This window comes from Arachis duranensis, chromosome 10 (genome assembly GCF_000817695.3).
Source record: "Arachis duranensis cultivar V14167 chromosome 10, aradu.V14167.gnm2.J7QH, whole genome shotgun sequence".
Classification (NCBI taxonomy): domain Eukaryota; kingdom Viridiplantae; phylum Streptophyta; class Magnoliopsida; order Fabales; family Fabaceae; genus Arachis; species Arachis duranensis.
In genome coordinates, this window is record NC_029781.3 from 1,233,345 (window position 1) to 1,254,089 (window position 20,745).

General features: G+C 32.0%; 1 protein-coding gene across 1 annotated transcript; it reads right to left on the reverse strand.

Annotated features, from left to right (window-relative positions):
- Positions 1-871: 871 nt before the first annotated feature.
- On the reverse strand, positions 872-14,522 carry LOC107468108 (ABC transporter C family member 2-like). The gene is given in 28 exon segments (XM_016087343.3): positions 872-1,351; positions 1,670-1,751; positions 1,754-2,092; positions 2,225-2,470; positions 2,606-2,727; positions 3,290-3,977; positions 4,659-4,982; positions 5,190-5,370; positions 5,687-6,066; positions 6,549-6,701; positions 6,814-6,912; positions 7,513-7,713; positions 7,917-8,228; positions 8,823-8,916; positions 9,008-9,114; positions 9,397-9,531; positions 9,639-9,746; positions 10,015-10,089; positions 10,356-10,421; positions 10,554-10,610; positions 10,745-10,769; positions 11,131-11,211; positions 11,298-11,412; positions 11,726-11,882; positions 12,863-12,902; positions 13,043-13,221; positions 13,430-13,851; positions 14,357-14,522. Coding segments are annotated over 27 exon segments (4,797 nt in total). The 5' UTR covers positions 13,763-13,851; positions 14,357-14,522; the 3' UTR covers positions 872-1,253.
- Between the last annotated feature and the right edge of the window lie 6,223 nt (positions 14,523-20,745).

A 20,745-nucleotide genomic window follows, 5' to 3' on the forward strand; every position in this document is an offset into this window, starting at 1 on the left:
TTGTTGTTTACGTTCAAATAATTAACGTTTCAATCGTGGATAAATTTAAAAAGAAAAAGTATATGAACTAATTCCAAATCAACCAAGAATGGAATATCTTAATTAATTATAAATATAGTAATTAGTTTTATTTATTTATGATTTAAAATATTAGTTATTAAATATTCTACCACATTCAAATTAGGAGGAGATACGTTCAATATCATTGCAATGTGAATTACAGAAACTGATTCAATTAATTTCCGTCTCTTCATCCCCTTCCCTTTCCAAATGCCTAAAACATGATAAATCAGAAAATATATTCAGAATCATCCAATTTACAAAGAAAAGAAACATTCTAATGCCTAGTATAAACACCATCCACGTAGAGATTTTAGATTCACCCAAAGGCATTTGGCTAGTTTTTGGCTGAAACCATCTTAGCTCCCTAGTATTATTGATTTAAAAAATAATCCATTCTTCAAAGATTAATTTAACTATCAACTCATTCTTTTATTTTATTTTATTTTGTATTATTAGGAAATAATAAGTTATACAACACTAGCGTTTAACAAATTTTAAGATGATCTGGCTCTTCTAAAAATGGAAATATAAAGGTAATTTTCACACACCGGGTCTAAAAGCAAGAGACTCTTTTTCGTCTTCCATTCCATGTAAGACATTTGAGTATAATTGCTTGATTGACGAGGATTTGGGATTTTGAAACATGCTTGGAATAGTTGAATATAACAGTACTAGTGTAAGTTTGTGGCATAACATGATCAAAAAAGGAAATTTTTCTAAAATAAAAAAAATTAGTAGAATAAATAAATAAACATTTGATCACTACTGAATTTATAATTTTCATCGTATGTAAATCTTATTACCTTGATTTAAGAATAATTAACATTTTATATTCTCACTTAGTTTTAGAGAATCTTTTTCCAAAATCCAAACACAAGTATTCAAGACCTAAAAGATAATTTTTTTTTTCCCTAATATATTTTGGGCAATAAAAATTACATTACAAATGATAAGGGAAATTGGGTTAATTTCTGGATTAAGATCAAAATGAAACTTATTGCATTTTCGAACTCAGGTCTCATGGCTAAGTGATGGAGCTATTGCCAAAAATAGAGTTAGCACAACCTTGGGTATGGGAGTCAGTTGGTGGGACTGTGGCACATGTTATATTCCCTGCAATTCACAATAATTGTTTGTCCAAATGAACAGTTATTTTGAAGCAGTGGTAATATATAACAGTGCAGCTTTGGCTACATATCAACTTGATCAAAGTTAATTGATCTATCATCAAAATCAAAGTCTGATTGATGAAGCCTGCTCCTGGCCAGTCTGCTCATCATTGCAAGACCTACAAAAACGAAAAAGACATGCAATTACATCATCTACACAGTGAGAAGCTTACACTTCATCTCCAACCACATTGAAAATCCTGAGATTCTTTAATCTTAGAAATTTAAGCTCATTTAGCTCTGATACCATATCTTCCAGGGTTATCTCTAACTTAGAAATATTTGAGACAACATATATAGGAGAAAAAAAGGAAAGAAAAAGGAGAGGGAGGATAATGCATTCATGGACAAAAAATGAAGTGGTCTCAGAATTTAATCTTTCAAAAATTTCATTGCAAGGGAAGGCTATGTAAAAGATGGCACAAAGTTATACATACCTTCAATCATCTTGTAGAGTGATGACCACCAACTGTCTGAGGATATTTGGTATTGGTCTAAAGATTCCTCGATTTCTCTATCAATCTATCATGCTTCCTTTCCAGAACCCCCTGCAAAGTTATCACAGCATCCCTTGTTTTCTTGAGTATGCTATTCTCTTCTTCCACTTCCAATCTTTTTAGGTCATTCTGTGATGAGGTGAGACTGACGGCAAGGGCAAATTGAGCTGCAGCAGCCCAGCGAGACGAAGCAAGCCATTTTTTCTGGCCATCATTATGCTTACTCTCTTCCCTATCTGACTTACTCCCGAGTGCTAAGCTGCGTAGATATTGGGCATTTGCGGCTCCTGTACTTTGCACCATCTTAGAGAACGAACTGCCTTCATTTGATAGCAGTTCTTCAGGGGTATCATATTCAAGAACCTTTAAACATAAGAAGCTAGCATCAGTATTATTTTATGTTGTATAATTAGCATTAGTATTACTTACATTAGTGCCAAAGGATAACCATATGATAAGATTTAACCAGCAGTACCATTTAAATACAGTGCTTACCTTACCACCATCAAGCAAAAGAATCCTATCACAGTCTATGATGGTGTTAAGACGATGAGCAATGATGAGCATGGTGCACGATTTAAATTCCTCTCGAATTGTTTTCTGTATGAGGGCATCTGTTCTAACATCTACTGCTGCAGTGGCTTCGTCAAGTACTAATATCTTTGATCTACGCAATAATGCCCGAGAGAGACTCAACAGTTGCCTCTGCCCAACACTGAAGTTCTCGCCTGCCTCAGAGACCTAAACAAAGAACATTTTTCATAAATATTATATTGCTTTCAATAAAACATCACTTATTGACCATTGTAAAAATACTCAGCAATAGAAATGGTTCTGTACAAAAAAAGCCAGTGTAATCAAGAAATCATAATTTACCTCAGCATCCAGCCCCAAAGAATTCCTCCGTATCACATCCTTCAAATGTGCCCTCTCCAGAGCCTCCCAGAGGTCAGCATCATTGTGTTCATTAAAAGGGTCAAGATTAAATCTTACAGTTCCTACAAAAATTTAAATTAAGCTTAATATAAATACAATTACATTAATTCAAAGATTAATATGCTTCACAATTTAGAGAGTAAAAATTATAAAAATCAACACCACCATCACGTATTATTGCTTTCCAGTTTTGACATCACAAGTATTCCAATCTTCACTGAAGTAGATCAACGAATTTCTTGACTTTCATGTTGACATATTTATCCTTATTTTCTCATTCGTTTTTTTTTTTCCCTTACTGTATTTTATAAAAATCAAAGATCAATAACCTTTAATATGTGGCTCTAAAAGGAGTTAGAATTCCATTCCTGCCCAAAAGATTCTTTCCACTTATGGCCAAAACAGATCTCTTAGCTTTAAAAAATTCAAGATCTACAGTCCATTTTACCATAAGTAAAAAAAAAAAAACAATAATAATAAAAAGAAATAAGTCCATTCTACAACATTATTGCTCAACATACTCTTCCTTCAGGTCAGTTGGTAACTTGGAAACAAAAGAACAGAATCCGTATAGCCTAAGTTGCGAATATGAAAATACGATAGAAAATATTATATTTTAAATACCTGAAAACAAAACAGGGGACTGTGGTATAATGCCAAGAACTTTACGCAAATCAGCCAGCCCAAACTTTGCAATATCACAATCATCAATTAATATTCTTCCTCTTTCCAATTCCACAATTCGAAATAAAGCATTAAGCATGCTAGATTTTCCAGCTCCTGTCCTTCCTACAATGCCAACCTTATCGCTTGGAAAAATTGTGAAATTCAAGCCATGAAGGACAGGAGGAAGTTCAGGCCTGTATCGAAGTACAACATCCTCAAATCTGATTGATCCAGATGAGGGCCAGCCTGGAGGGGGGCGACTATCCTCAATGATGGATGGTGCCTCTGAAGGCAAATCTATATAAGTGCCAACACGCTCAACGGCATTTAGACTATTCTCAGCCAAACTAGCAAGCCTGAGCACACCAGTCTCGGCCCTCCCATTCTGCATTACCGCAAAGGTTGCAGTAAACCATATCATGAGACCTCCCAGAGTTTCCAATCGAATTGCAAGCCATCGATTTCCACTCATGTTCACCAGAGTGAATCGTATGTTGTTGTCCATGGACTTTCCGTTGATATCAGCCATGCGGTCATAAGCCTTGTAAGCGCGAATTGTTGATAGACCATTAAGTGCTTCTCCAAATTGTGCATAAACAGGGGATCTACTAATTGAATCTAAGCGCTTTACTTCACGGGCGGTGCTCTATAAATGAATAAAATGATGCTGACATGAGTTCCTCAAAATTCAATTTCACAAACAGAATAATGAATTCTACTACTGAAATTTGTGAGAAAACCAGAACAAAAATCAAAGAATTAGTGATAAATACACTACTAAAAATCTTTTCGTGGTTAACAGTCCTAATCTAGAAATTATTTCAACTCGCATAAGGGTCAGATTTTGAGTGCATTAAACCAATCATCCATAGCAAAATTGCATAAGGTACAAATGCTGGTTTAGTAACAATCATCCATCGCAAAGCAACAACAACAACAACAACAACAATAATAATAATAATTGCAATAGGTACAAAGGCTGGTTTATGATATAAAAGGTAATTAGACCAAACTGCTTCATAGTTATTGATGATGGATACTAAAAACTATATGTCAACTTGAGCTTTTCCTAAATGGATAGCTTTGCTAAATCAGATCACTAGGAACATTTTTCATATGTCGATAGAAATGTATGACCTACAAACTTGTTTGTATTTCAATTTCTACAATACATAAGATAGCTTTACATCACCAGAAAACTAGCATGTAAGCAAAGTATATTTAGACAGACTTCAAATCCATACGTTCTACTATCTAATGCCGGATACCGTTTAGGGTTTCAGAAAGTAAATAGAAGCCGGTGTAAGCAAGAAAACAATGTCAATACCTGATAGTAGAGATATGCTCCATAAAACAGTACCAACAACGGCATTATCGCCCACAAGGACATTGTGCTGACAATCCCTATCAGGACGAATGTTGAAAGGAGCTGAGACACTTGACCCAGAAACATATTGACAAATGGGGCAACATTACGATCAATGTCACCTAAATCCTTTGCAAACCTGTTGATTACTCTTCCAAGTGGATTTGTATGAAAAAAAACCATAGGAGCTTGTAATATGGAGTGAAGCATGGCTTCATGCAACCTTCTGGCTGCATATAGACTTGATATGATCAACCAATAAGAATTTGTTAAAGTCACCATAACCTGAAAGGGAAAATAATGAGAAAAATACCAAATGATCATATTCCATAGATGTAATTCAGTAGGAATGCAGGCATTTAGAGTAACATGGATTCTCATGGGACAAAAAGCAGACACTGCACTGATACAGATGTGACAGAAATGAAAGAGAACTTAAGCAAAAGGAATAATTACACCATATTCTTCAGTCATGTTACAAGAGAGCTATACCTGAGCAAATGATAGAGCTGCATATATCAGATTATAAAATCCAGGATCATAGCCCACTGAAGCACTCTGATCAGTCCAATGGCTCAACCATGTGCTACTTGAAATTCGTAACACTTCTGTTAAGAAATAGCATCCAAAGAGTATTACAACCACCCAAAGACCTCCTAATGCAGTCTTGTATCTGAAAGGACAACAATAATATTCAAGATAGTATGATAAAAAGAGGAGCAAATGGGGAAAAAAGACCAAGAAAACAGGATCACTACATAAAATTCGCAAAATAATACACTTTCCAATAGATTTCCATCAGGATTATGCATAAGTAGAGCATGGCAGTGGCGATTAAGAAGCATATTCACAGTGTAAATGTTTGTGCATGTGCATAAGCACATCTAACAATTTGTAGGGGTATCAAAAGGAGACATCCAGTAGTTAGTAAATGATTACAAACCACTAAATTGCAATCAATACAAAACTATTTGCATGAATCATGTTACCTTGCTAAAACTTTCATACTGACAACACCTGTTTCCCGTTCTTCCTGTTTAATAAGGACAGATTTTCCTTCTTTTGCCTTACTCCCACTCTTTGCAGTATCATTAAGTTCTCCATTGGCCACCTGTTTTGAAGAGGACTTTGGATCAGCAGTTTCAGTATCTACCGTTTCTTCTTCATACTCCTCCATCTTTCCAGCATTTTCCATAAGCTTTTGGAACAATGGCCCCTGGTTAGAGAGCTCCTCAAATGTTCCCTCCTCTTTCACAGTACCTTCATGGATCAAAATGATTCTATCCACCTGTGAAAGGAAATGCAGTTGATTTGTAACAAGAACTCGGGTCTTCCCTCTCAATTCTCCCTTGATGCATTTATCAAAAACCTGAAATGACATGCAGTGGAAAATACTACACAACGTTAAGATAATAAATGGAACCCAGTTTACAGTCAGCAATAAACGGGGGATCAATTGCATACAGTACCCAACAACTATCAGAACATTGTCAGCAACTATTTCGCTATTAGAAAGTATGATCAAAGGTACTAAGATTAGGCATTGCAAGGCTTCTGTGACTTGGATAGTTTAGGTGTGCCTCTTCCATGAGGCAATGTTTTTTTCTACCTTAGCAGCATTGTTGTCTTTTTCTCCTTTTTCTTTATTGTTGGAGGAATTTTAAGAACGGATTTAGAGAATCAGTAGACTAAGTTAAAAGGCAATACTGAAGCAGTCAATCACATGCATCATTCATAATGTGTAACTTTGCAAAGTACAAACATGTATATGTTAATATGTACCATATCTTGCGTATAGAAAACATTCTGTTAATAACAACAGGTATGTAAAGTAGAATCACTCAGCATAACCTGTTTAGCGACATGTGCATCTAGAGCACTAAGGGGATCATCAAAAATGTACACGTCGGATTTGGAGTAGACAGCTCTAGCCATGGATACTCTTTGCTTTTGACCACCACTGATGTTCACACCTCTTTCACCAATTTCGGTAAGATCACCACCCTAGTCATTGATAGGCATGTTAGAGAAAGGACAAGCAAATGCCACCAACTTTTAACGAAGAATTTGACACATTATATTCCACTTAAATGCAATAAGTAGTGCATATACTCACAGGCAGTAACTCAAGGTCATGTCGTAGTTCAGTCACATCTATTGCCCTTTCATATCTTATTGGGTCAAAGGCAGAACCAAATAAAACATTATCTCGCACCTGCAGAAATAACTTTTATAAGCCACATATCGTATCATAATGGCATGCTAACAGCCTTGAACCTTGTTACCCTTACCAAAACCATAAAATCAATTCATAACTAGTAAGAAATTTTCGGCGACTTTGAATTTTTTCAGATTAATTTTATATTTTTTGAATTGGAACACAAATTATTCCACGTGCATCAGAAAAGTGAGAGCCCTGTCCAAATCATCTTGCTGTCGCCGGATTTTAAGATTACATGAAATTCTCAAAAGATAGCAAGATCTCTTGGATAAGCTCTCCAATGTCTCCTCCCAACAACTTACATAAAAGATAGCTTGAAATAAACTTGAAAAATATAGTATCTGTCCATAACTCTTTTTTAACCTAATTCATATGCAAACCATAATTCCGAATTAAAAGGTTATAGTAGCAGCAACGAGAAAAATTATAGTGCTTGTGGAAGTGGTCATTTGTAATGCATCTGAAGAAACAGTTGTATGAGTCAATTATCAGCTGAGCATACCAATAGCAATAGATATATATGTTCTGTTAAAAAAATTAAGAACTATTAAGCATGTTCATCACTATACATGATTATGAATACTATTAACTTACAGTTGCATTAAAAATCCAAGAGACTTGGGGTACGTAAGCAACTGTCCCTCTCATAACAACAGTTGAACCTACAACTGCAGGGAGTTCTCCAAGCATTGCAGATACTAGTGATGTTTTCCCTTCTCCTGTACTTCCAACAACTGCAACTAGGCTACCAACAGGTATATCCAAGTTTATGTTTGCCAATGTAGGCCTTTCTGCCTGAATAAAGAAAACAAGAGATTTAGAGCTACCAGGAAGATATATAATACGAGTACAATAATATCATACAATTCATTTCAGTTCTGGCCATAGAAGATAAAAATTGCACACAGCAAAAAGGTAATGATGAACAGATGTCCTTTGTGCAAGTCAACTATGCAGAATGATGAAATATGCAAGCATAGAATGACAAGACCATGGACCTTGGAATCCCAGGAGAAGTTTCCGTTTTTGATCGAGATGGCTGGTAATCCTGGCTCAAGCGGTGGATTTGGTTGAAGGGTGCATTATGTCATTATCCTGCTGGTAAATCAACAAAACAAAAGAAAATTACAATGGAGAATAACCTGAGTTATAATATTAGGAAGCATGAAGAGAGGAAACCGAAGCACAGCAAACAGAGAAAGTGATGTAAAAGCTCTTGCGGGTGTCAAATTCCCTCCAAGTAAGGTGAACATTCCAAATGAAATCACAGTTACAAAAACTGGAATACTATTCAGTATGAATCCATTTAACTGCCAAAAAAGAAAAATTAGAACAAAAACAGCTGGAGTCAGTAAGAACATGAGAAAAAGTTGTAACATTGGATTTACGTTTTCCATGCTCAACACTTGAATTTCAAGAAAAATTCAAACAGTGCAAAGCTAGCAAATATCAGAAATAAAGCATTTTCTTTTGTTCACGATGATTGGAGAGAATATGATTTAAATAAAATGGTGACCACATTCATGAAGCAGCTATCTAGTTTCTGATAGGTATTTAGAAAGGTCAGTCTACAAAAGTGCATCATGAGGTCAGTTGAATTCTACTATGTTTATGACAGCCATTACCAGTGAACTTAAGTGTCTACTAGTAGTAGTATTGTACTTGATCTAAATTAGATTTATAACATTGATAGATTTGGCTAGAGTTAAATCTATCCTTTTACTTTCACCATCTTAATACAGTGCAGGCCACCATTCGTTCTATTATACTATCTTAATGGATGCACATGAATGCAATACAGACATGAATTTCTTAGGGAAACTGAAAAAAGGAGCCAAGATAAATAAGCTGAAGTCCAAAAAATGATTGAAACAAGAATATTAAATATTGGCTTTGTGTCATACCGCTCCAAGTAATGATGCTTTTCGAAACCATGATAATTCATCATCTCGGACATTCTGAACTTTAGACTGGAAACTACTCTCCCATGCATAACATCTAAGCCATGTCAGAAAAGCCAACAACAGAATGGTTAGAACTTGATATTTAAATTTAAAAATAAATTATTATAAAGTTCAAAAGAACATACTTTACAGTATCCATAGCTGCCAAAACTTCATTCATAAGGCCAATTCTCTTGTCTGTACGTTGTAATCCTTCCTTAGACAACTTCTGCATTCTACTGATGATAAATGTCTGCTCCCACAAAATGCAACATTAAGTTCAGGGAATCTTATAAAATTAATTCAAGTTTTTCAGTATGGTTAACAACCCAGACTATTAGCTTATGAATGAATTTCTCAAAAAATAAAGTTATATCCATTACCACCTCAGTACGTTAATGCAAAGAGACTAGAAAATAAAAGATATGCAGAGAGGAACAGAAGCAGTATACTGTAATAAGAGTGCATTTTAACTAATAGATTCAAAGCAATGTCGGGATAAAACAAACTAGAGAAATCAGGTGAACTCCTGTACCTGTAATGGAAACATAAGGACTAGCATCAAAGCGCCCAAAAGGGAAGCAACACCTAGTTGTTGATAAAGAAGAACCATGGCAATGGTAATGCGGAACGGAGCTGACCACAAAGTATGAAGTGACTGGCATATTTGCTGTTTGGGTAAAAAAAACCCAGACGTTAATTGCAAAACAGTAGTATTAAAGCATCAAACATATTCAGAGAATGTTTGTGGCACAAGACAATAGAAGGAAACCATGCCTGAAGTGCTTCGGCATCAGTAGTCATCAAGTTGGTTATTTTTCCAGATGCAAATTGCTTTCGAGCTTCATGGGTAAGCCTTAATGATTTGCGAAATACAGCAGCTACCTACAACAAAGAAAATAAAAGGGGAAAAATTGAATAACAAACTCAGTATTTTGAGTGTGATTGAGTGACCAATGAATTCTACTTGTTTGAGCATCTAGTTTCAGCATGTAAGACATTCTGTTCCAAGCCTATTGGGATTTCACATATAAAATCATCGTTGGCAACTAACTTTATGAGTTAAGCTTTTAGGTCAAGCAATTCTTTGACAACCTACTAGGTGGGAATTAAAGATCTAAGACACAAAGAAATGAAACAATAATAAAATTACCAGTGTTGATCTTAGCCGGAATCCAACACGCATGACATTCTGAAAATATTGAGCTTCACATAACACCCCAAAGACCTATCAAACAGAAATTCAGATAGGAAAGAATCCTAATTAGTAAAATCTACATATGTTTTAAATTATTTGCCCTAGTTTATTCAAAAACGGATGGCGTCTTCAATGTTTATCAGCAATCCAACTATGCAGAAGCAATTAGAAAAGGGGTACAAGAAACACATTCAAATTTAAATCCTTGAATATGAAGCAACCAGCGGTATCATTAATCACAGAAAATTAAGAATACAACATTATCATCTACAATTTAATCAGATTTTGTATCATACCACTCCAACAAATATTGAGAAGGCAAAAACGTATCCAATCCAGGCTGGATCACCATTTTGCATAGACTGCAGGCAATTAATAGGACACATCAAGTGATAGAGAATTGTTAGAACAAAATAATAATGAAGAATTTGTTAGAGCACTATAACTTGTACTGGAGGTGGTTAACCAGTGATTTCAGTAAAACAGTAACTGACCTCTAGCAGCTGATTCAATATTAGTGGGCCCAAAAACTGGGAGAGATCATTTCCAATCTACATATTGTAAACAGATTAACAAAGATATTAAAATTGACAATGCATTTTGACATACAGCAAAGTTTAACTCATGTAAATATTGAAAGCGACCAAATGAAATGATTATATAAACAAAAGAAATAGAACATTACCTTCCAAAATCCTCCCCACCAAAACCTGTAAAGCACAAGAAAACCGAAGCACAAAGATATATGAACGCATAAACACAAATGAGATACATGAACAAAAATAAACAAAGTCAGGAAAAAAAAGAAGTAAAGAACATTCAGTTATATATTGTACAATAAGTGGTTTCATCATCACGAACTAATTTTACTACACAGACGATAGAGTCTAAGTTTGTCGGCCAAGATTAACTTATCAGTGCCAAGCACCATTTTACTTCAATATCTGCCCTCTCATTATGAGCCATTATTGATGGTCTCAACTCTCAACTTATGCAAGTGATCATAAAGTAACACCAGAAAACATTGTCTATCTTCTACACTCTATCATGTTCAACACAAATCGGTCATACCTCCCACCAAGGCTTGCATTCAATGCTCTTAAAAGCCAAGGTTTCGACCTCCGAGATTCTTCTACCCAACATCTCTGGAACCTACAGAATCAAGAGGCACTATAAAGCAAACATGAAATACAACAATTAATGCCAAAAGAAAGCTTAAGCAAAGTGAAAACTCATACTTTTCATTCAGTGTCTCAGTCCGATCCCATGTATCTAACTTCCATATATCTTTCTCTGTAAGGGGTCTTTGATATCCTAGATTCATGATAGGATTCATCCAAGAAAAAAGGATTCCTGCATGAGGAAAAAGAAACAAGAATGAAACCGCGAGGATCCATGCAAGATATTACTATGAATGGTATTTGCACTATGCTACCTCCAAAATTAATGAACACAAGAAATAAAAGCCAGGACTCCTAATCACATACAGCATATCTTGGCAAATTTTACTTCAGTTAGCTAAATGTAATACCAGAAGCAGCAATAACAGAAAAATTTATAGCACAATCAGCCCAGAACATAGCACTTCAAAGTTCTAACCCACTTAGCATTATAACATTTTTGAAAGTATCCTTGATATCCTATGTGCAAATACAATTTTACATACTTGACAATATGTTTGCATGCCTTTCAGGACATATCTGCTCTCCTCCGGGCAGTTCTTCATATGCAGCATCAACAACCAAGTCACTCCGAACAGGGGTATAACCCGGATAAGGATCCAAAGTAGGTATATACACAAGCAAAAGTAGTCCAAACAAAGCCTGGAATTGTAGAAGAGACAAAATATTATTTCTTTATTATTTATCCTTTTAGATAGATGTTTCCATATATTCCAACTGGGGTAAATTAAAAGGATGGGAACAAATAGATACTCTCTAAAGCAGCAACAGAAAAAATAAAATCACTAGAATGAGGATGAACTCAAAAATGCAGCAAGACGCCCAGATTTGTTTGGAAGAAAACAAGTATATACTAAAAAAATAAAAACAAACAATACATACACACACAAACCACTTGACTACAATAGTAAACAAAATCCATAAAGACAACCTTTAAGTATAATAGACTTAATGATAAAGAGACACCTTATACAATGCATGTGTTTCACTCAAACAAATTGCAACAAAGAATTGAAAAGATTGTATGCAGCCACCAAATATTGGCAACCTAATTTAATGCTTTAGATAATCAGCTTCAAAATAGATAGCGAAAAAACAGAATACTATCCAAACACATCAAAGGCAGGTAGCAGAAATTTTTATGCAGGCAATTGGCAGAAAGGAATAAAACAGCCTGGCATGATTAACATCTATATATCAGCTGGAATTATATAGTGTACTATCTGGTCAGTGTGTATCATGAGTTTTAGGATGGGTCTGTTCAAGCATTCCTAGATCCAATTTACTATCATGAAAATACAAGTATGCGTAATACACCTAACTATATTATGTCAGCACATCACAGTATATAACAATTTACAGTATTCTTTTTTTATATGTTCCTTTGTACAATATGTCACAAGTTTATACAATAAATCAAATAAGAAAGCTCAAATTTGTAAGAATGTCAACCCAGTACAGATTAAAAAAGGCTACTACCAACTTTAGATACAGCTTTCTCATTGGAAGCTATGCAAGAGCCAATAAACAAACATAATGTTATGCATCAATAACCCAGCTACTAAAAACAAATGCATTATCACCTATCATAAGGTTACATTAACTTAAAGAGCACAATATACCTGGCAGACCACCTCGCTTATGTACAAATACAGCACTGACCTGTAAAAAGGAAGTAAAAGATATGAGATTGAGAAAAACAAAGATGAGCGCTGAAATACAAGATGACATGGTTAAATCATGTCATAATCACCCAATGAGTCACTTAGTACGATAAATACGGCATGGTTAAACAGTCAAACCTGCTATACAACTCCTGCACAGAGATGATAAGGTTGAGCATAACAGTATCCCCGACAATAGAATAAAGCAAACCAAATCGGATAAACCATCTGAATTCGTAAATGTAAACTTTAGTCTCGACGCCAATCAAAATCAGCATAGCACCCCAAGTAAGAACTTCAATGACCAGTGAAGTGATCTGTAAATGTTATTACACGTTTAAATTTATCAGAGTCAACATCTGCCAGGAAAGGATTAACCACAAGAAAGGAAAGGTATAGTGTGCAAAGAATGATTATGCAAACATATTGAACAAGGGGAAGCATTGAGATTTCAAAAGCATGCAAATTCATACAATAAAATAATCAAGTCATACAAGCATATGCGTAATCAGAATTATAGCTCACCTCAAATGGCGCAAGTTGAGTCTGACCATCTAAATTTAGAATTGATAGTCCAGCAATCAATCTATATAAGGGCTCGGCCACACAATACAAAGCTAACAACCCAAGCAAATAATTATAGAGTTTTGACCGTAAGCAGAACCTTTTGGCTTTGAAATCCTTCTTAATCAACCATATCCGGTAGACACACAGGCCTAGAAGCACCAAATGAGAAACGGAGATCACCAAAGAATCAACCGCGCAAGGAGTGTAAGCTCCGAAGGCATTGTCAACTGTTGTGGTCCATACTCCATTTGCAACTGGCTGACAATACCAATCCAATGGCTCAAAAGCCATTGCTATAAAATTCTTTACTGGAGAAGTTCAAGCAAAAAGCATCAGCACAAAAAGCTCCCCTCTTTCTCCTTTGGCAGCAAGAGGAGACCCTAAACCCAATAACCAATCAGAATCAGCTGCGCCTCGAATGAGTGCATAATCCAAAACAAGCATTTACACTTTCAATTTTCAATATGTAAGTAAAACCGTCATGAATATTATAGTAAGAAGATATCCAAACAAAAGATACCAACTTTGAAGACGAAAACTTCCATGTATAGAATCAAATTCCATCGCTCTACTCCATCAGATTCAGTATAATTTGTTTTAGCATATCCCCAAAAAAAAATAAAAAATAAAAAAACAGAAGCATAATTCAAGCATAAGATTCTTATTGCTGTGTTTTAGTGTCTAATCATCAGTTGCAGTATATTTACTTGGAAGTGAAGTGAAGATTAAGCCAACACACGCACACAAAAGTTATCAGATTTAGCTTTTTCTGGAAAAGGAAAAAAGTTAGTGAGTAAATAACGATAAGATGGAGGGCGAAAAGAACAAGAAAGTGTGAGCGAGGAAGGAGAGAGAAAAAGAAAGAGAGAAGCGAATCTAACAAACCTGGTGAGTGGGGCGAGTGAAGTTGAGTGACAGATTCAGAAACACACAATTTATTTATTTGTAAGAAGAAGGAAGAAGAAGAGTGGTCGTCTTCACTCTAATTCAGTTGGAAGAACATGTCAACGTGTTATACGTCACAGCTTACGAATCGTTTTCTTCTTTTCTTTCTATTCAAAAATCAATTAACAAATTAAAGCTTTATTTATTCTGTTCGAGTCAAGGAGGCTTTATTGCCCTCAGCCCTCAGGGTGTAATCATAATCATTATTAGATCATTATATTATTCTAAACAAGTAATATTCTGGCACCCAAAACATTGATTCGATGCATTATTACTCTTTTTTTAACTTATTTTAAAAATTATCTTTTTATAATTATATAAAAATCAATATTTAATAAAAGTTATAGTAATTATCAATCATTTTAATTATATTAATTATCAATCACCCATAATTAACTATAAATATAATATTTACCTTAATAGTTTTGTTATATGCATGTGTATTAATTAGTATAAAATAATAAAATTAATATTGATAGAAATTTTTATAATTTATTTCATGCTACTAAAGATTATATATAATTTATAGCTCATAAGTGTAAGCTTTAGAGACAAAATATTTTTTGTATTTTTTAATTTATTATTCTTTAACTACTTCATAAAATAAGAATGTATTCTTTGTTTTTTCATCAAAAAAAATTTTCAGTTCTGTAGGCCACCTCTTTTTCAATTTTTGTCGCGTCCAACCTTCGGTCGTGCCCTCTCACATCTGTGTCCTAGAAGGTATTTTTTTATTGTAATTATTATTTTAATTGGTTTAAGATTTTTAAGTTGTTAGTATTGCGAAACTAAAGAAAATGAAGGTTGGAGCGCGACGAAATTGGAGTAAAAAAGTGCTGAAGAGCGATGAAATAGAGCCAGCATAGCAGAACAGCAATTATGCAACAAAAGAATGACGAGAGAGACGAGTTGCAATGACGGCGACGATTTTAAATAGTGTCAAAGACGAACACAGTGAAAACATACAACGATTTTGAACAGATACGACAGCGGTGGCTAAACGGAGCATATGAGAAGATTTTGCTTTGTCAAAGGAGTAATGAAAAAAAATTATAAGAATAAGATATTGACTACTGAGTTTAGGAAAAAATTAGAGCTTTATGTTTTGTTTTTTGATGAATGTAACAATGTTGTTTTTGGCTCTTCTATAAAAATTGGTTGAATTTCGATTTGATTTTACTAGATAATTCTCGCCTAATTGAACAATGCAATAATAACTTTTTATCTAAACAGTTATATTTATTAATTGAATTACTAGACTTATCAAATTTTAATTCGGTTGATCAATCAATTGATTTGAACTAATTTTTAAAATTATAATATAAATATAGATCGATTATGAAATACTTAAGATAAAACATAACAAATTTAATCTCAATGAATCATATACTAAATTAACTTGATAGATTTAAATGGTTATTATAAACCAAAAAAGAATAAAGAGATTTGAAAATTTGATTCAATAATCATATTGAAGAGTTGAAATTTGGTTAAAATCTGAGATTATGGTTCATTATTTTAATAAATTTATTTAACATTTTTATATTTATTTGTACTGAATTATTTAAATAGATGATTTCAAATAACAGTAGAGGTAGACTATATTGATATTTTAAGAAAATAACTTTTTATACTTAATTTCATAAATTATGATAATTTTGTTGATATAATATGTTAGTCATTTTTTTCAAATTACAAATTAAAATTCGAAACGTAAATCTAATCAGATTATTTTGATTTATGCATGCATGCATACTATCTTAGGAAATCTAAATAGATCGATTAGATTTATTAAGACAGCATGTATGTATGTATGAATCGAAATAGCCTGATTAGATTTACTATCACAACATGTAAATATGTATAAATCGAATCAAACTGTTTCGATTTATATTGAGAACTAAATCTAGTCTATCTATTTTGATCTACATAAAAATATGATTGGAATAATTTATGTTACACTTTTCATTTTGGGAATATTAGATAAATGTTAATTTATTTACGTGAATTACCCTATTTTATTACACACATTATAGGTCACATAAAAAAACAAGGGACATGTGTTTTGAAGTAAGTCCGTGACAAAAATTAACGTTTTGTGATTACTAACTATCCTTTTTTTTTTTTGGTGTCTTGGCTTGAGATTATTATCAATTAATATTAACAACATAAAATATACATACAATGATGGGATATATATGTAAGTAAAATGCACTCTAATTTTATCAAAAGAATTTTCAGTTAAAAATAATCCTAATAATATTTATAAAGTTTTTAATAATAAAATTAAAATGGCATTATTCATTACCTGTACTATATAAATAAGTTAAGTAACATTTTTTATCTTATAGTGTAGTAATGAATAGTCCAACTTTTAAGGTTCATAATTACGACGTGGACAAACTGAGTGTAGAAGAATTTATGAGGATGTATGTACTATCAACTATGTAGGGTAGTGTGATCAAGCTGAACTGAACTGATTCCAAAACTATTGCCACTATTGATTGGTGGGTTTTCCTTTTAATGGATAAGATTCCAATGGCCATGCAAAATTATTGTTTCTTCTGATAAAATAATTTTATAAATATATTTAATTGGTTTAATTACTCTGTTGATTTTTATAGTTTCGCAAAATTTTCAATTAGATTTCTATATTTTTTTCTTTTTAATTGGGTTTCTATACCAATTTTTTTTTCAATTGAGTCCCTATATTTTTTTTCTTTTTATTTGAGTCTTTGTACCAATTTTTTTTCCAAGTTAGTCTCTGTATAATTAAGCCAATTATTATTAAGAGGGACCTAATTGAAAAAAAAATTGGTGTAGGGACCTAATTAAAAAGAAAAAAAAGTATAGAAACCTAATTGAAAATTTCGTAAAACTATAAAGACCAATAGAGTAATTAAATCTATTTAATTATATAATAAAAATAACTACTTTTTATATTAATCGCATAACTAATTATTTAAAAAAAGACATAATTAAATTACTGTATAAAATATTTTATATTATTAATATATTAAAATTAAATTCTTTTTTTATAAATTCTTTTACTTTTATGTTCGTAGGATATTGTAGAATTAAAAGTAAAAGAAATATTATTATAATAAATTTTAAGACAAATAAAAACTAAATTTATTCTATTAAGTGTACTAAAATTAAATTCTAATATTTTAGAATTTTTAAATATATTTTCTTGTAAGTCATTTGCATCTTATATCATATAACAATTCCACATCAATTTAGCTAGCAGAAATTCAATGAGAGCACTTCCCTGAATGCAGCCACAATTTATATAAACTAACTTAGTCGTTGATTAACAATTGAATATAATATAACTAGTTGTTGTTATTTGGTCAAAAATGGTTCCCACCAAAGTTGCACTCCAACTTGTAAATGCTTCAAATGACATACGCAACCTTGAATTGCGTGCTGATTTCAAAAGACATAATTAAGATGGAGAGTAAATATTTTCTTTGTGATAAATTTTAACGTTGTCTTTAACATTTAAATCATCTTATTTAAATTTTTAACATTTTAAAATTAATTTAATGTTGTCTTGCCATTAGATATCTGTTAATCAGAATTGACCGTAAAACAAAATTAAGATAATTTTAAAATATTAGAGACTTAAATAGGACAAAAACAATACATAAAAATAAATTTTAATTTTATCATTTAATAATATCAATCTTTTACGGTACATAGTTATTATTAAATTATTTTTTAATCACATCTAAATAAATTATACTTAATCACATCTAAGTAAAATTATAAAAAAATATTTAAAATGAAAGTAATGTGATTAAGTGTAATTTACTTAGATGTGATTAAAAAATAATTGAATAACTATGTACCGTAAAATATTAATATTATTGAAGGATAAAATTAAAATTTATTTTTATATATCATTTTTGTCTCCAACATTTACATCTTATTTAAATTTTTAATGTTTTAAAATCGTCTCAATTTTATCCCGCTGTCAATTTTGTTAATAGATCTCTAATAAAAGGACAATATTAAATCAATTTTAAAATATTAAAAATTTAAATAAAATAATTTAAACTTTAAAAACAATTTTAAAATTTATTTTAAATAATAAAAATAAAAATAATACTTTATTCTTTAAGATGTATTATCAATGAATAATGTATCAAATGACCACCCTCTAATAACCATTTTCCCACCTTGTTGTACACCTAAAAAATTACCAACCTCTCGAGTGGCATTAGGTTTCTTCTTTCACTAAGGGGTCTCTAATTTGAAGCATTCCCTAATATCCAAATTAAATGAAACACTATTTTTTATATAAAAAACATTATATTGATACATTTACCTAGGTCAGCGTCATGAAATTTATTTACTTTTTTCATGAACTATTGGTTGTCAGTTGTCAGTGTCACAATGTCAAAGATTTCATTAGAAAATTTAAGAACCTGTTTCCTATGTTACATATAATTTATCTCTATGCTATTGGTGTGGCTGCATCATAGAAAAAACTAGGTTAATAGTAATAAAAAAAATTTAAAACAAGTTTTGATAATTATTTTAAAAGATAATAAAACTTTAAATAAAAAATATCTAATCTGATATTTGAAATTTATTTTTATGAGACTGATTAGTTCTGTGTAAAAAAAGTGAATATTATTTTTTTTATAGAGTCTAATCAGTCTAAAAAAAGGATCAGAAGCTGAATTAGATGTATTCTTTTTTAAAACTTCGTTATTCTTTCGAGATAATTGTCAGGGTTTAGATGGATATTTACTCTAATAAAAATTACAAGATGAGAAAAGTTATCACGTTGTATGTTAATGTTAAGAGAAAGGTGAGTTAAACTTCGGAGCCAAAATGTAAGTAAATCTGCTATCCACTTTGAAATGAAATTATTGGGCAGGTGTGGTATTTTCAAAAGACCGTAAGGAGGTAACCCTAATTAATTCAATTTTCAAAGATGGTAAGACCTAAGACTAAGAGTGCTAATATCTTCCAAAATTTATGAAAAAAAGGAAGACCAAAACTGCCTTTTGACGATGATGTTTTTTTTTTTTTTTCCATGGCAATTTGCTAATTATTCAAGGCATGACCTTTTGGGGCATCATCATTGGATTTTCCATCCAACCTCTTAACAAGGCCACAACCTTAAATGGGCCTCATAAAATGTTTCTTTTTTATCGATTAGATCTAATATTCTAACAACGTTTTTTGTTCTGTCTTGGACCCAATGCACCACTATTTGTTTTGGGAACACAAAATGTACTACTTAATTTTGTGGTTGACCTCACCATTTAGTAATTTGGATAATTAACTTAATTAAACTCTTTTTAATAAAATAATTTAAATAATAAATGATTCTGTTAAAAATAATTTATAAATAAATTATTTTGTGTTTGAATTTTTAATTCTAAAAGTACTTATTTTATAGAAATATGATGAAAAATAGAAGTATTATGAGAGAATTCATTTTTTTTAACTTCTCTATAAGCTCCTAAATAGCTTCTTAGAGAGTTACAATTTGATTTTAAAAATTGTACCAGACATTAATACTACTATTTTTTATAAGTCAAAAATAAAAAAAGTTACTTCTAAAGTTTCCAAACGAGCTCTTAATCTCTTTTCATTTCACTAATTTTATTTGATTTGAACTTATAATATTAATATATCGTTCATAATGAAAGAAATTAAGCTTCGAACTATTAGTTGATATAATTGTAGCATACACTTTTGGTTTCCCCCCTCCCCCCTAAAACCTTGAATTTTCACTTGTTTTGCAAATGCAATGCAATCTCTTCATCTTCAAGCTTGTGACATTACAGGATGCATGTGCATACAAGTTATTACATTCTCTAAAGTATTAGAAATGATTTTTGTTTAGAGAATTTTCACCAACCCCACCACTCGCCTAATGGAGGCAAGAAAAAGGAATAATCAATGATGGCAATATTCACTTTAAATTGACATATCATAGCAGCTTTAGCTTAAAACATGGAAAGTAGGGAAAAAAAAAACAAGAGCCTAGAGATACGTGCAAATTTCTTTGCAAACTTCAACATCATTATTATTAACAAATCTTAGGAGATGCTAATGAAATTAATTAAAGGCTTCTATTGCATAGATGCGTATTGCGTGCTGTGAAAATGAAAGAAAGGAATTGGGTACGGGTCTTATTTAAAGAAAACAGTTAATGGCTAATCACATTTTAGTCCATATAAAATGTTGTATCACTAATTTATTATATGTTAATCTTATAATTTTAAAGGAATTAAATCATAACACAAAAGACAAATTTTATAATCTTCTTTAAGAACTAAAGTAATAACATAAAATGATAAACT